General features: G+C 32.8%; 4 protein-coding genes across 6 annotated transcripts in view; all 4 read right to left on the bottom strand.

The window, feature by feature from the left end:
- Positions 1 to 2,528, bottom strand: LOC111715577 (lysine-rich arabinogalactan protein 19-like). The gene is made up of 3 exons (XM_023490937.1): positions 2,444 to 2,528; positions 952 to 1,044; positions 1 to 120 (listed from the first exon to the last, which is right to left on the bottom strand). The coding sequence occupies exons 1-3, from the start codon at positions 2,475 to 2,477 to the stop codon at positions 5 to 7; spliced, it is 243 nt and encodes an 80-aa protein (XP_023346705.1). The 5' UTR covers positions 2,478 to 2,528; the 3' UTR covers positions 1 to 4.
- On the bottom strand, positions 2,482 to 8,568 carry LOC111715576 (uncharacterized). 2 transcript variants are annotated; one of them, XM_023490935.1, is made up of 9 exons: positions 8,482 to 8,568; positions 8,081 to 8,149; positions 7,378 to 7,435; positions 6,786 to 6,845; positions 4,535 to 4,586; positions 4,228 to 4,326; positions 3,290 to 3,361; positions 2,840 to 2,950; positions 2,482 to 2,612 (listed from the first exon to the last, which is right to left on the bottom strand). In XM_023490935.1, the coding sequence occupies exons 1-9, from the start codon at positions 8,536 to 8,538 to the stop codon at positions 2,549 to 2,551; spliced, it is 642 nt and encodes a 213-aa protein (XP_023346703.1). In that variant the 5' UTR covers positions 8,539 to 8,568; the 3' UTR covers positions 2,482 to 2,548. The 2 variants fall into 2 exon arrangements, with proteins under 2 accessions (XP_023346703.1, XP_023346704.1); XM_023490936.1 differs by lacking the exon at positions 4,228 to 4,326.
- LOC111715575 (40S ribosomal protein S12, mitochondrial) lies at positions 8,538 to 11,874 on the bottom strand. The gene is made up of 7 exons (XM_023490934.1): positions 11,641 to 11,874; positions 11,455 to 11,530; positions 11,357 to 11,398; positions 10,653 to 10,714; positions 9,594 to 9,653; positions 9,060 to 9,131; positions 8,538 to 8,729 (listed from the first exon to the last, which is right to left on the bottom strand). Exons 1-7 carry the CDS (start codon positions 11,854 to 11,856, stop codon positions 8,616 to 8,618), a joined length of 642 nt encoding a protein of 213 aa, XP_023346702.1. The 5' UTR covers positions 11,857 to 11,874; the 3' UTR covers positions 8,538 to 8,615.
- A 662-nt stretch (positions 11,875 to 12,536) lies between these two features.
- LOC111715572 (transcription initiation factor TFIID subunit 3) overlaps positions 12,537 to 15,410 on the bottom strand; it is a 16,791-nt gene continuing 13,917 nt past the window's right edge. For both annotated transcript variants that reach the window (XM_023490932.1, XM_023490931.1), the window contains exons 20-26: positions 14,936 to 14,980; positions 14,567 to 14,787; positions 14,409 to 14,460; positions 13,520 to 13,696; positions 13,185 to 13,242; positions 12,759 to 12,822; positions 12,537 to 12,687 (exon numbers count right to left, since the gene is read on the bottom strand). In XM_023490932.1, the coding sequence (XP_023346700.1) occupies positions 12,557 to 12,687; positions 12,759 to 12,822; positions 13,185 to 13,242; positions 13,520 to 13,696; positions 14,409 to 14,460; positions 14,567 to 14,787; positions 14,936 to 14,980 (748 nt within the window). In that variant the 3' untranslated portion in view covers positions 12,537 to 12,556. The remainder of the gene's footprint in view (positions 12,688 to 12,758; positions 12,823 to 13,184; positions 13,243 to 13,519; positions 13,697 to 14,408; positions 14,461 to 14,566; positions 14,788 to 14,935; positions 14,981 to 15,410) is intronic.

Genomic DNA, 15,410 nt, shown 5'->3' on the forward strand with positions numbered 1-15,410 from the left:
TAGATTACCTTAGCTTCCTGGATACACGTTTATAATACTCCTTACTGGGTCCTGGACTAACAATATTAATAGATTGCATTAGCTTCCTGGATACACGTTTACTATACTCCTTACTGGGTCCTGGATTAACATTATTAATAGATTGGGCACCCAGCGTTGACCAGGTTACTCAAAGTTACTACCACCGTATACTTTATATATTACTACTTAATTTATATAGAGATTATTAACTATCATACTATGACCTATAGGTTATAAAACATTAAATGGGATTTAGTGATTCAGAGATGGCCTGAATTTTATAGGATTCAGTGTGTATGCCAGATATATTCGTGAATAATGAAAAATGCTAAATAAACACTTAACAGGAATGTGTGTTTTTTTTTTTGAATATTTTCAAGTATGTGAAATAAAATTTAAAAACAAAGGTAACGCTCAAAAGTAGCCTTAGTAGCAAAATGGGAATACAAATTTTGATAAAAAAAAAAAAAAATTTGGAACATAAAAAAATTTTGCGGAAATAATTTTTTCCCAAAACTTCATATATTCATCTCAAATTGAATTACAATTACTGTAAACCAATTAATTGCATTTTTGAAGTCATAACATGACGTCATAACGGTTCTAAGGTACTTTTTGATAACATTTGCTGCAGATATCGCTTCAAATTTTTTGCGGATTTTTTTATCTCATTTAATCTATGAGTTTTTTTTATGAAATTTTGGAAAATAATAAAATGAACATATTCCCAAAATTTCAAAAAATTCCATTTAAAAAAAACTTAGTTTCGCGGATAATTTTTTCAATGATCAAATTTTATGTTTTCTACATCTAAAATCTGAAAATTTTGTCCAAAACGTCAATAATACCGTTTTATTTTGACTTACAATGTATTTAGCTACCTGGACTTTAGAGGCCAGAATAAACTACTTGAAGGCTATATTTTACTACCTGGAGGCGGGGTTTTAGAGCCTGGAGGAACTTGTTCTGGTGTTGGAGGACATTCTAGAGGTGGGCTTGAACTTCTAGGAGACTCCGTGGGTTCTATAAGAAAAACTCAGTTCAAAGCACTGATTGTGAAAAATATCTATTTGTAACATGAAAGATACTGAATTTCAATTGACCACTCCTTTCACAATGGTCACGGTGCCCTTATACCGGATATATTCTCATTGCCAGTACAGTGTACACTCGATTTTCTCAGCATTTTATTTTCAGATAGAAAAATAAGAATATCTACGTCACTTAAAATGTAAAACCTTATTTCCTAGGAATTTTTTTGCTTAATTAACATTTATTTAACATTATAAAAATATTTAGAAAATTGTATGCGCTAAAGCACTAACTTTGGGAAAGTTTGGAGTTGGATGTCAGGTTCAGGATATAAAGTTTGGATAATAGTTTTCATCTAGTAGTTGGATATCAGGTTCAGGATATAAAGTTTGGATAATAATTTTCATCTAGCAGTTGGATATCAGGTCCAGGATATAAAGTTTGGATAATAGTTTTCATCTAGTAGTTGGATATCAGGTTCAGGATATAAAGTTTGGATAATAGTTTTCATCTAGTAGTTGGATATACAGTTTGATAATAGTTTTCATCTAGTAGTTGGATATCAGGTTCAGGATATACAGTTTGATAATAGTTTTCATCTAGTAGTTGGATATCAGGTTCAGGATATACAGTTTGATAATAGTTCTCATCTAGTAGTTGGATATTAGGTTCAGGATATAAAGTTTGGATAATAGTTTTCATCTAGTAGTTACAGGTTCAGGATATACAGTTTGATAACAGTTCTCATCTAGTAGTTAAAAATAGGTTCAGGATATAACGTTCGGATAATAGTTTTCATCTAGTAGTTGGATATCAGGTTCAGGATATAAAATTTGGATAATAGTTTTCATTTAGTAGTTGGATATCAGGTTCAGGATATACAGTTTATAAGGCGTCAGTCAATAAGAGAAAAAATAAACGAGGACATGCAGCGCCACAATTACAACTTCATACGATGAAGCGTTGAATATAGGAACTAATAATTTATAAAACATTGGCCGCTAGATGGAACCAAATAAAATTGATGTACTTGTCTATTAACTTACCTTTATTGATTTCTCATACATATATTTTAATGGTTTTTGAATATGAATTTAGCATAAAATTTCCAAGTTAATGATGTATGAAATGAAAATGTTTTAAATCTAATTTTTAACCAATGTTAATTATTTTTTTTTAATAGGGATTTGGCCTATTGGGGCAATGTTCTTTAATTTAAAAGGTTAAAATTTGGTAAAAATCCTATTTAATTTTTTACTTAAATCACCTTAAAAGGTTAAAATTTGGTAAAAATCCTATTTAATTTTTTACTTAAATCACCAGTGGTAAGCAGCTGATTCCGAAAAAAAGTCCTAAATTGATGCACAGTTCTTTCAAATTAACATTTTACCTTTATTTTCTGGATTACTTTGCAGACTTTCCATTTTATCTGAAATTTACAAAAAAAAACATAAATAATAATCTTAAAAATTTTTCGTATGCGTCAAAAATGTGTTCACATCCCGCTGTGTAGTTGTGTATACTTTGGTAGCAGTAGCTGGTTGTAGTACAGTGGAACCCTAGAAATAAATATTATTAAATTTATTAATATTGCACTCTTATAAAGTTTCAGCTGAAGTCCCCGGCGGTGCCCGATGGATTTTGAAAAAAAAACTTTGAAAAAAAAACTTTCGAAATTTGGAAAAATTCAGCTTAAAAAAATTTCGACTTTTGAAAAAAATGTCACTCCCAGGGTACCCATTTATTAAACTTTAAGGGGGGGGGGTTGCTTAAAAAAACAGCTGACCTGAAAAAGTTTTTATGAATGATAATGGTGGTGTTGCCCGGTGGTTTATGCATATATTGGTTAAAAGATTTAACAATATATCTATCCACACTCTTCTCAGGTATTCGCATCCTTAACAAATACCTTCAATCATGTTTTCATCCATATTATTTTCAGGTACAGTACAGTGAAGTATAGGTTAGTAAAGTACGGTACAGTTCAATAAATTTTGCGATAAATTTGTTTTTGTTGAATTTGTAAAACCTTTGATTTTTAATCTATTTTAGATGCTATTTAGGTCGTTAGATGCTTTTGTAGTCAACAAAACTTTATATTTTTAGCTAAAATTAGTCATTTTTATCTTAAATGAAATTTATGTGTTTTTAAATACTCTTGGGTACATCCACGATAAAAATATAATATTAGATACAAACAAACAAACAAGCTGAATTTATATATAACCAGCCGTACCTTCTGTATTTTCCAGGGTAAGGAGATTCTAATATTGCAGTAAACTCTTTGCTTCTAGAGCTATAATACATCCTAGACAAACCAATTGAAACTGAACAAGATCGAACAAAGCTAAAATTAATCATAAAAAATATAAAAAAGTTAACAAAAGCATTATAATCTTTCAATGATTGAAAGACAACAAGTAAACGAAAAAAATGAAATGTATGTTTTAAAATCAACGTAAAATATACAAAAATGTATCACCTTTTGGGTACTTTATATAAAATATACAATATAAGAATTGAGCGTACATAACAAATAAAATTTAAGTTAAAAATACACATATAATCAAATATATAAAAATTTATCACATTTGGGTACTTTATATAAAATATACAATATAAGAATTGAGCGTACATAACAAATAAAATTTAAGTTAAAAATACACATATAATCAAATATATAAAAATTTATCACATTTGGGTACTTTATAAAGCATACAATATAAGAATTGAGCGTACATAGCAAATGAAATTTAAGTTAAAAATACACATATAATCAAATATATAAAAATTTATCACATTTTGGGTACTTTATAAAGCATACAATATAAGAATTGAGCGTACATAGCAAATTAAATATAAGTTAAAAGTAAACATTAAATAAATAAAACTGTATCACCTTATGGGTACTAGATATATCTATATAATAAAACAAGACATTCGTATATATACTATATATGTTGCGTATAGCTGGCCAAACGGCTGGACCGATTGGGTTGAAATTTGTTGTGGTCACTTATGGGTGGCCGGGGGGTGTTAAAGGCAAAAAAAAATCGAACATATTTTTTTCAAAATTATTTTTTTTTCAAATTTTTTTTCCCGGGAGTACATAAAAGATAAGATTTGAGTGTACATAGCAAATTAAGAAGAATTAATTATAAAAAAATGTATCACCTTATGGGTACTTTATATAGTACATAAAAGATTAGAATTGAGTGTACATAGCAAATCAAAGAGAAAGTTATCATGTCTCCACTCTGCAGCAACGAAAAACTAAAACACAGTCGTTAAATGAAAATCAGCACAAAAGACCCCCCCCCTTTTTGTCTCTTAACATTTCATTTAAATTTTCCTATTTAATGTGACTGTATAGGTTGAAACCTGAGCAGTTCAGGAGTTGATTGAGATAATTATTTCAGAACTTAAAAATTTCACATTTTTTCAATTTAAATTTTTGATGTTTTTTGAATTAACTGGTTTCCTGCTGGTTATGTGAAGGAACTGTGTGGGGACAAGATATTCTTGAATCAAACCTAAAATATTAAGATATTATCTTCATTACAACAACCTACAACCGATGTGATTACAAGAGTGGCATGTCCGATTCAAGATGGTACCGAACAGTGCATAACTGCTGCAAAGAAAGCAAATCAAACCCTGGGCAGGATGGTAAGAGCATTCTCATACCGAGATAAAAAGATATAAAAAGGTTTGGCTTAAACTCTATACTATTTATGTCAGGCCTCTACTTGAATATGCTGTACAGGCATGGAACCCTTGGATGGCAAAAGACATTAAAGTTCTTAAAGACATTCAAAAAAGAGCAGTGAGAATGACCTCTGGTCTCAGAGGAAAGTGCTATGAAGAAAAGCTAAAAGAGGTTGGACTCTATAGTCTGGAGGAAAGAAGGAAAAGAGGTGATGCAATTCAAGTATGGAAAATATTATCACAGAATGATCATGTAGATAAAAAAACATTGGTTTGAAAGAAAGAATTCAACACAAGATACCAGACACAAGATACCAGACTGGCCTCGAATATTCTCAATCTAAAACATAAAAGTTTTAATAGTGAATGGAGAAAACACTCTTTTAGTGTTAGATCTCCCAAACTTTGGAATGAAATCCCTGACAGTGTTAGATCCTCTAAAACTCTGAACAGTTTTAAGAGAAAATATGATGAGATGTATGGCCCAAAACATACCTAAATGGTTGCGGCTAACAAAAGCCCATGAGCCGCTTTACATAGCCACGCATGTGGCACTCCTAGCGTGCACAGACCAAGTAACTCTGTTAAACCTTATCTGAGTTATAACCATGACGCAGACCCTACAGTTTTTCTATTTTAAACACTTTAAGAGAGCAAAATTTTGTCTATTTAGTTCCTTCTTTTACATTTATAGACTTTCAGAAAGAAAAACAGAATATATCAGTCAATTAATCTGAGAGAAAGGGTTAACAGTTGTCTTCCATAAAGTGGTATACCCGGTATACAATGCTACCCTTTAAACCTTGTATTAGCAATTATGATATTGTCGCTTAAAAACTAGAAAAGAAAAGAATTTTGCCAATTTCCTTTCTTCTTTCAGACTTCAGGAGAAGAAGAAGTCAGGGTTACCAGACAATCTTCTGATGCACTAAATATATTAAGACCCAGATGCAGGACTGAGGTTAGAAGAAGTCAGGGTTACCAGACAATCTTCTGATGCATTAAATATATTAACAACCAGATGCAGGACTGAGGTTAGAAGAATCAGTCAGGGTTACCAGACAATCCTCTGATGCATTAAATATATTAACAACCAGATGCAGGACTGAGGTTAGAAGAATCATTCAGGGTTACCAGACAATCTTCTAATGCATTAAATATATTAACAACCAGATGCAGGACTGAGGTTAGAAGAAATTTCTTCACCAACAGAGTAGCGGAGAAATGGAACAAATTACCAGAATATATCAAAGGAGCAGGAAATATTAAAACTTTCAAGTCTTCATATGATAAAATACAAGATCAGCAGGAATGAGAAACCTATGAGTAAAATGCTGGTTACATAAAGACGTCATCTCTATGCTCCTATATGAAACTCTGATGACAAATCTACAAGTATTCTAAGTAAGTATTCCACTTTTCTATAGAATCCGACACATTTATCTATATATAAATATATATTACGACTCCCTGCCCCAACTAATGTTTACAGAAATCAACTCCCCCCACCAATCATTTAATACCCTTACAAGAATCTTGGGAACCCGGCGCTGCCCAGGTTACTCAAAACTCATCGTTACTCCCGCCGTTTACCGTACTTGGTCTTAAATCATGATTTTAGCTACGGATATTTAACCGCCGAAGAACTTAAGGAACTATCGATAAGGTCAAGGAAGGAGTTAGTCGTGTTCGAACTCGCGTGAGCGGAGGTGGAGCTGATTGTTATGACCAAGATGAGCATGTTGTATATAAGTTTTAACCGTTTGATATCCATTTCTTTCCTTTTTAATAATTAAGTACCTCGTTTTGTGTTATCGCGTTATATTTATCAGTTTCGTGAATAAGATTGGTAGAATGCAATACAGAAAACATGGTTTTCAATTTAACTTTTACTGTAATTTCGATTTCCATTCGAAGGAGTATACCAGATTCACAACAGTATCCTTATCCCTTTTCTCGAAACTTATGTGGAAGATATCGTCGTTTTTTAATTTAAAAAAAGTTTTATTCTGAAAATTTCTCACCTAATGATCCAATAGCAGTTGCAAAGTAACAAGCAAACTTTCCGTACGTAGTGTACCTTCCTGAAATCACAGAAAATTTTGAATGTAATAAAAATAAAAAATCTAGCTTTTTCAGTAATTTTTCTTCTTCTTTTCTTTACTTAATTTATCTTGGGAAAATGGTGGTTTTACAAGGAGTGTTTAACTACAGTGAGACCCATAAATCTGTGGAATATGAAGACGACTGTTAAACCCAAGCTACGGTTGTAGATAGTCCAATAAACATGAGTCATAGCAACTGTGAAGTGTGCAACTTTGCTAACTGGTTTTTAAGCTACTGGACAAGTGGTTTACTTTAAAACCAGACTAAATAGTTAATATAAATACGATTGCATAAATGTCGTCTTCTTATTTCACACTTTTATTTGTCCCAATGCATGTCTAAAAGTTGTCTAATTTTTTTTAAAACTTATTATTTATTACTTAGTTTGGTTTCTCAGATTCAAATATTTTCCTGTAAGGGATTTCAGGGGTTGCTTCAAGAGACTCTCCATTTAAAAAAAAAGAGAAATGCCAGAATTTTACACTTATTTAGTTAAGATTCTGTATTAACCTATTGGTAATCTGTAAACAAGTTGACAATCAGGGTCCACTTCATCAGTTCGTTTTAACTAGAACAGAACAATATTGTAAACAAGTTGATAATCAGGGTCCACTTCATCAGCTAGTTTTAACTAGAACAGAACAATATTGTAAACCAGTTGACAATCAGGGTCCACTTCATCAGCTAGTTTTAACTAGAACAGAAAAACATACATTTTTTTTAGTAAATTCAAATTTTAATTTAACGGCATTTTTTGTTCAAATAACGAGCTGTTTAACTTCTACTGAATTACTTCGCTTGAGTCAAATTCAGCTATTATTCTATATAATAAAACAAGACATTCGTATATATATATTGAGCTGAATTTTTTGAGGACACCCATGAGTGGCCAGGAGGTGTTATAGACTAAAAAATAAATTTTTTTTTTAATTTTTTAATTTTTTTTTCATTTCAGCTAGTTATCATAATTATTATTTAAGAAAAAAGAAATAATGTAATGATTTGAAAGGAAGCCCGACAAGAAACCCCCAGACCGCCTTAAGGGCGCAGCGCATCAAAGTGCAGCATAGCGTTAACAATGAAAATTGTATATCTGCATAATTTAGGAAAAATAAACCTCATCTAGGAATAAAACAAGCAATTTAAACGATACCAAATTGATTCTTAAAGGAATAAAGAGTTTTCTCTTAATTACTAAAAAAAAAATAATTACCTTTGCTTCTGCTTCTCTGAATGCAGAGCTTCTGCAGGCTAGCGGGGAACTCAGGGACAACTGACGACACTTATAAAAAATAGATTAAAGGGACTGTAGGCATAATTTAAAGGGACCCTATATTTAGAGTTGCATGTCCGACTTACATCAGTACCTTTAAATTCAAGAATGAACGAGATATCCATGGGTTTCTATTTAAGAAATGAATAAATTCAAATTAAGGCGACAGAGCCGGAAACTAACCTTTTTAACGCAAGAAAAATTTCTTCTAAATTATAGGTCTGATAAAGGTTTAAAGGGTTCCGTTGTGAATCGGGTACAACCCCTCTTTTACTGACAGTCCCTTTATTCATAAATTTATAAATCAGTGGGGTTTATGCGTGTTTTTTGTATTGATTTACCTGTGCAAGGAGGAATGGTTGATTGATTGATTTAAGGATGTTTATCGGAAATCTCATTTTTTCTAGAACATAAATTATATTTCTCTTGTGTAAAGATAAAAATAACCAGATAACAACAATTCAAGATGGCGGTTTTACTGTTTCTTCTTGACCACGTGGGGTAGATCGTATTTGCCGCGGACACATTTAGTTTTAACTCCAGGGGTGTCACGCAGCCGCCCCACACGCACCAGCACCTGGTTGTGCTCCTAGTTAGATAGATAGATAAATAGATGAATTGAGATATAAAGATGGATGGATAGATAGGATAGATACATACATAAATGGATAGATAAATATATAGATAGATAGATGAATAGATGGATAAATGGATTGAGAAATAACCATACAGATCGATATATGGATGAACAGATCGAGACATATAGATATATAATATAAATAGACGGGCTAAGTCTCCCAAATTGGGGGGGGGGGGTATTTTACATATTTTTTCATACCTAGATAGATAGATAGATAGATAAATAGATAAATAGATATATAGATAGACAGATATTGATAAGAAGACAGCTTCCAATTACCTGTAAATTATGACCCTCACCAGGTACATAGGAAGTTACTTCTTTACCGCTGGATAGACGAACAACAACACACTTAATATTGAACATTGGTTTACAATAGGTAATTCCATGTTTCTCAATTTAAAAAAAAAAAGTTTTTCCACAATACAACATTTTCTGTTCAACTACCATATATTGCCGGTCACTCCCTTTAATCAGACTAAGCTTTTATATGTACTTGAAATTTCGTCTACTCTCTACAGTTGATAAATAATCAAAGTATCTAAGAACTATCTACAACTGTATATATTTATAAATAATATCTATAAATAAAGTTTAACATGAAAACTTCAAAATGAATATTAAAAGAAAAGAGAGATATATATTAATAAAAAAAGAGAAGCTAAAAATAAGTGAAATTGCAACAAACATTTGTATGAAAAACGTGTACTTAAAAGCAAAATGTTACAAGGACTAGATATTAAAGCTGGACGGAGTTAAACAATAAACATCGGCATGCAGCTATGGATTGTTTTGGGGACCACTGTATCTTACCTTTCTATTGGCACTGTTAGGTTTCTTTGGTTTTTTAACAACTGTTCTAATTACTATTCCCTGAACCAAATCAATTTTAGATTTTTAAAAATAAAATTCGGGAGAATTGGTGTAATTCCATGGCAGAAACCGAAGGAGTTACGCGCATGCCGCGTTGAATTACAAGATGGAGAGAGAGCGCACCTATTCTAGCCGCAGAGCTCGGCCCCTTAACCTGACAAAACCGCAGCGCTCGATCCAGAAAGTGTCTTAACCTAACCTAACCCTGAAGGGTTCAGCATCAAAACTGTGTTCAGTCGGGTTCAAGAGTTAGAAACAGACTTGCGTTCAGCCGAGTTCATTAGTCGGAATCAGACTTCTGCTCAATCGGGTTCAGTCTTCGTTACCAGTCGGGTCCCCCCCTGTCGAAGTAATTATAAGAGCCCCTAGATTTAAAAAAGGGCTATGTCCGATTCAAAACAACACCCTTGAAACCTTGATCTGATCAATAATAAGGATTGTGGAAAAAACGTCGCAATCCTGGCTTAAAAATTGATTAATTCCGATAATTCCTCGATTGTTTTTCATACAAGAAATGCGCAAGTGACTTCTGCAGAGAACCAATGAATGAAAGTAACCAGTTCTCAAAAACAAGAATATTTGAAGCAAACTTGATCAGACAAAGCTTTTACAGATACCGTGGAAAATCAGACATTCCAGTCTGTCAATGAGAGGGTCCCTTAAAATTATGTTTCCAGAGCTGGGAACTTTAGAACGGTGGATATCGAGATCAATGCTTGATCCTCCCTTTTTCTTAACCTCAAGACTAACTTAATCTTGTACTTGTATCCTGAAAAGGGAATAAAATTCAACCAATCAGAGCTGCGTATCAGAAGCCGGGATATTTGAAATTTTGCGCGCCATTCAGGATTAATATACAGAAACGGGATGGACTCTCTTATTTGAAAATTCGGTTTTTAATTTATCTAAAGTTCCCAGCTCAGTCCTTAAAATAAACAATTTACTAAACGTTACTCGCATAACAAAAACAAAAAAATTGTGCAAATCAAAAAATGATTCCTTAGCGAATGGAACTCCATAGCCCAGAGGGTTTTTATTCGGTCTGTATTTAATATGTGGTCCTGAAAGAAAAAAATAAATATGAAAAATTTACAAAATAGTGGATTGTTCGCTTGTACAAAATACGTACAATGCTTCAATCTTTAAAATGAACCCGGATTTTAAATGAACATTGAACATTTACAAAGAATATGGCTCTTATGATGATATTTGAGCAGCAAGGTTTGGGTGATCATGATTTCAAAAATATTGCTTTATGTGTGTAAATAGATAAATACTAAATCATGCCAGTAAGGTTTGGGTGATCATGATTTCAAAAATATTGCTTTATGTGTGTAAATAGATAAATACTAAATCATGCCTTTAATACTTTGATATAATTTTTGAATTATGGAAGTTAGCCATTTTGGGAGGCAGAAGAGGTTTAAGTTTTAACCTAAATAAAGTTTGACATCATTCTTGTGGATTTGAAGATTCCAACATTTTAAAATCATTGCAAAACTTTAGTCTGGCCGTTTTCATGGCCTATAGTTGCCAGATTTTCAAATAATATTCTCATCTTTGGAAGGGCGAGGATTTCGAGGTGGCTCGCACGAGAAAATGAGGAGAATGTGGCTCGAACTAGGAATTGTTGTGGTTGGCCTTCCTCCCCTCGGTGATTACTAAATCATGCCTTTAAAATTTTCACAAAATCAAAATCTAACCTTTTCTATGTGCATCCATTATTTCAACGCCATATGTTAATCCTACAAAACAAGGTTTAATCATTTATTAAAAATATTATATCTGTTGATGAACCTACCGCCATTATCTCCGCCATCGCGAAGAGATTTGTGAAGTTTTCTCGGCTTTTGAGACTTTTCCCGGACCTGCTCGATCTGGACCGGAATCGAAATTTCAATTAAATATGTGTATGATGATTTTTCCCCTTCCAACAGTAAATAGTTGCAAAATATAATTTAGAACTTTTAATTGAAGTTTGACATTCCTGATTTAAAAATCCACGAAATGGTTTTAGAAAATTTGGTGCCAAATTTGAATTTAAAGATGGCGCCGATGGCGCAAGCAGAGTTCGGCTGATCATTGTCTGAGTGAGGTTAAATAACCGGTTCATTTTCTGAAATATTCCAGACATATATATAAATGTTATATATGCATAGCAATTGGAGACAAGTGATAATTTACACCTTAGAACAAACAACATAATCTAACAAATCTCATTTTATAAATAGTTCGAACGAGAAAGCAACATCACAATTAAAATACTGAAGAAATGTTCTCTTGGAAACGTGCAACACATGGAAAAAAAAAACTTGGTGATGTATCAAGGCAACAAAATCAAATTAAAATTGGAATATTTTTTATCAAGGACATGGCTTAAGTTTAAGTAGAGAACAGCACAGTACACTTAATATGAAAAGTTAGAAAAGTTCACTGTGCACACTTTAAACAATATCTCTGTACAGTACACCAAAAAAGTACATTAGAAAGACATATTGAACTAAATCTAATAAGTGTATATATGAATGTACAACATGTACATAAACATACATAATAAGGCCTGTATTCGTATATTATGTAATCTCCTCTCATAATCATTGTATGTCGTGCTATGTGACAAGTTATAAAAAAAATCAAAAGGTACATTTTGAGATCCTAAAAAAAGACCTTTTTTGCATCTATGTCTATGAGATAATGTTGTTTACTAGAGACTCAATTTGTGATCGTGTTTAAGTGTTCAATCGGGTTCAGCATCAAAACTGTGTTCAGTCGGGTTCAAGAGTTAGAAACAGACTTGCGTTCAGCCGAGTTCATTAGTCGGAATCAGACTTCTGCTCAGTCGGGTTCAGTATTCTTTAACAGTCGGGTTCAATAATCGGATTCAGACTCGTGTTCAGCCAGGTTCAATAGTCGGAATCAGAATCTGAATCTGAATTGTAGCTCACACCGTTACGCCCAGCGGTACTGCCTCGCCCCCCTACTGCTGCCACGCCTTTACTACCAGAACCCCTCTGACCTCCAACACTTTTTACTCCTGGACAAAACAAAATTCAAATTCAGAAAATATGTTTAACAAAATGACGAAAATAAACCAAGTTAATAAACCTGGAGCTTTCTTTTCCATACACTCCGGGCACATCCAGGAACTAGTCTCAGTTAACTCATTCGTCTAGAAAACAATTAGTCAATTATTTAATCCGTCAATCAAATAACCAAATCAAATCAATGAACAAATAAGACAATAAACTAATTTTTCATAATCAGTTAACAAATATTTTAAAAATATAATTCAAAAGTCAAAAATTCAATCAAAGAAGAACCAATTACTGCATCAATATCAGTTGTCTTGTCAATCTATTACATTAAATTAACTAGTTATCCATTAAAATCCCTGGTGAACAAATAATGATGAACTAATAAATTCAATCAATCAACAAATATCCCGCAATCAATCAAACAATCAATCAATCATTATCCTGTAGAAAAATCAATCATCCAATCTATTGTCCTGTAAATCAATCAATCAATCACCTGGATTTCATCCAGTCCAAGGCACTCTGGATGATACCACATGTCACAGTAATCACATCTAAACAATAAATATTCTTTGATGGTTTAAAGACTTTTATGACTCAAAAAAAATAAAAAAAATTGGCTACGATGGTAAAAAATATTAATATTACAAAAAGTTGAAAATTAGAATGTTTGATTAATAAAATTGAAAAATTATTCAATCATTTATGTGGTTACTAGTCAATCAATTAATAAGTAGGAGGTCATTAATTTTTAAATTCCGATGGAAGGGGTAGGGAGTAGATTAAATTAAACCGATTTGGGAGGGGGGGGGGGGCGGAGGAATCACTTACCCTATCATCTCCATAGTTTCAGGTTTATCACACAGACAATAATTAGGATTCTTCTTCTTCTTAGCGGCAGTTGTCTGCTTGGTGGCGGACTGTTTTGCCGCCGGTTTCTTAGCAACTGGTTTCTTTACAACCGGTTTTTTAGTCAGTTGCTTTGGAGCAGGCTTCTTACATGGATCGCTATAAAATTATAAAAATGAGTTTTTGAATATTATTCTTTCAAATATCCAATGTAGTGTGGGTACTATTAAACTTGAGGATCAATGCACAACTTCACTGCACAACTTCTGTGTTTTTCTGGATACATCCTTGGGTTTGAATAAGATAGAGATCAGTGCTTAATCCTTATTCCTTAATCCTAAATTTCCAAAATCCAAAATCGCAAAAAGCAGTTGATTAAGTACACAAATTGGAAGAAATCAAAAATGTGTCCACTGCTTAATTGGTTTAATTGGTTTAATTGGTGAATTTATGTTATTGTATCACTGGTGTGATAATAAAAACATCTTAATCTTTTGTCTATGTTGGCCATTCAGTAGTTTAGCCATTAAAGAAGCCGGAATATCATTTATTGCTATTGTGCAGGAATAAACCAAGGAGTACATTTACCGCGTATACAATAACCTATTCTGAATATTTCTCTTCAAATGGAGTACCCGTCTGCAAAGCATGCATAATTGTATGGTAGGGCGGGCCGAGTCAGTTGTATCTCCCTTCTATTTCATTTTCCTTGGAATAATCTTACTGAGAAAATAAAGTTATTTTTTATAATAACTATTACAACAGGAGTACATAGTACCCAGGATTCTATCATGTTCAAAAGACAGTTTTATCTATTCCTATACAAGAATACAAGAATACCCAACTCAGATTGAAAAAAAATCTAAAATACCTCTTTTTCCAACTTTTTACTTCAGATGAGGAATTTGTACTATCTTCAGATTCTAAAAACAAGAAATTATAATAAGAGAATTAAATTCAATCTATTTCCAACTATTTGAATTATGAAAAGTATTCGTGATCATTGATCAATGCTTATCAAGTCTTGACCTGTTTGATCAACAGCAAACCGGGATTTCTTTTTCTTCTTCTTCTCCTCCTCTTCATCCTCCTCCGACCCACTGTCGGAGCTGCTCCGTCTCTTCTTTGCCTTCTTCGCCTTTTTCTTAGCTTTTTTGGCTTTCTTCTCTTTTTTCGCGCGTTTTTTCCTTTTCATGTCTTCTTCCAGGATTTCCACTCCATGGCGGGAATTCGGATGCATGGCAGGTCGCCTACATTACAAGACCATTTAATGATAAACAAACTAATTTTATGAAATAAAATGGTTTTTTTTGTGCAGAAATATATTCATAATTTATCAGAGGATTTCCCAAACTTTAAAAAGTGTGCATGACACTTTGTAAATAAAAATCTGCTTACTTGGCTCCAGAATCTGAGGTCTGGTCTCCATTCTCTTCCTCAGAACTAAATATTTGTTTGTCAAGTGACGAATTTTATGACTTTAAGCCGGTTCGCTGAACTACCTACTGCCGTTTCAAATTTGAACCACAGATTTTGTATTTATGATTCAGGAAGGATTTGAATCGGTAATTCAAATCTGAACCAACGGTGGGCAGTTCAGCGAACCAGCAAATTAATTAAAACTGGTCCGAGGTCAAACGAGGTCAAGGTCAAATCAAGTCGTAAAGGGTCACACTTAATCAAACAATGTCAACAAAAATGATGAAACAGAGGCCTGAAAACATCCACCAAGGACATACTAATTACCAAGTCAGAAGTATTCTTGCAAAGATAAAAAATGTAGTTAATGGACACAGTTGGTATAATTTTAAGTGACCCTTTTTCAAGAGGATCAAACCCGGTTAGCAACAGAACCATTTGACCACATGGCTTA

This window comes from Eurytemora carolleeae, unplaced genomic scaffold (assembly GCF_000591075.1).
Source record: "Eurytemora carolleeae unplaced genomic scaffold, Eaff_2.0 scaffold430, whole genome shotgun sequence".
Classification (NCBI taxonomy): Eukaryota; Metazoa; Arthropoda; class Copepoda; order Calanoida; family Temoridae; genus Eurytemora; species Eurytemora carolleeae.

Coding starts and splice junctions, on each gene's coding strand:
- LOC111715575 (XM_023490934.1), bottom strand. CDS start 11,856: ATGTTGTTTGTTCTAAGGTGTAAATTATCACTTGTCTCCAATTGCTAT. Junction 10,715..11,356: donor AATGGATGCACATAGAAAAG/GTTAGATTTTGA, acceptor TTTTTCTTTCAG/GACCACATATTAAATACAGA. Junction 8,730..9,059: donor GTGAGGGTCATAATTTACAG/GTAATTGGAAGC, acceptor CTATCTAACTAG/GAGCACAACCAGGTGCTGGT.
- LOC111715577 (XM_023490937.1), bottom strand. CDS start 2,477: ATGGAAAGTCTGCAAAGTAATCCAGAAAATAAAG. Junction 1,045..2,443: donor AAGTAATCCAGAAAATAAAG/GTAAAATGTTAA, acceptor TTTTTCTTATAG/AACCCACGGAGTCTCCTAGA. Junction 121..951: donor CTCTAAAACCCCGCCTCCAG/GTAGTAAAATAT, acceptor ATGTTAATCCAG/GACCCAGTAAGGAGTATAGT.
- LOC111715576 (XM_023490935.1), bottom strand. CDS start 8,538: ATGAGATTTCCGATAAACATCCTTAAATCAATCAATCAACCATTCCTC. Junction 6,846..7,377: donor TGTTTACAGATTACCAATAG/GTTAATACAGAA, acceptor CTGTGATTTCAG/GAAGGTACACTACGTACGGA. Junction 3,362..4,227: donor CTATATAAAGTACCCATAAG/GTGATACATTTT, acceptor TGGTTTGTCTAG/GATGTATTATAGCTCTAGAA.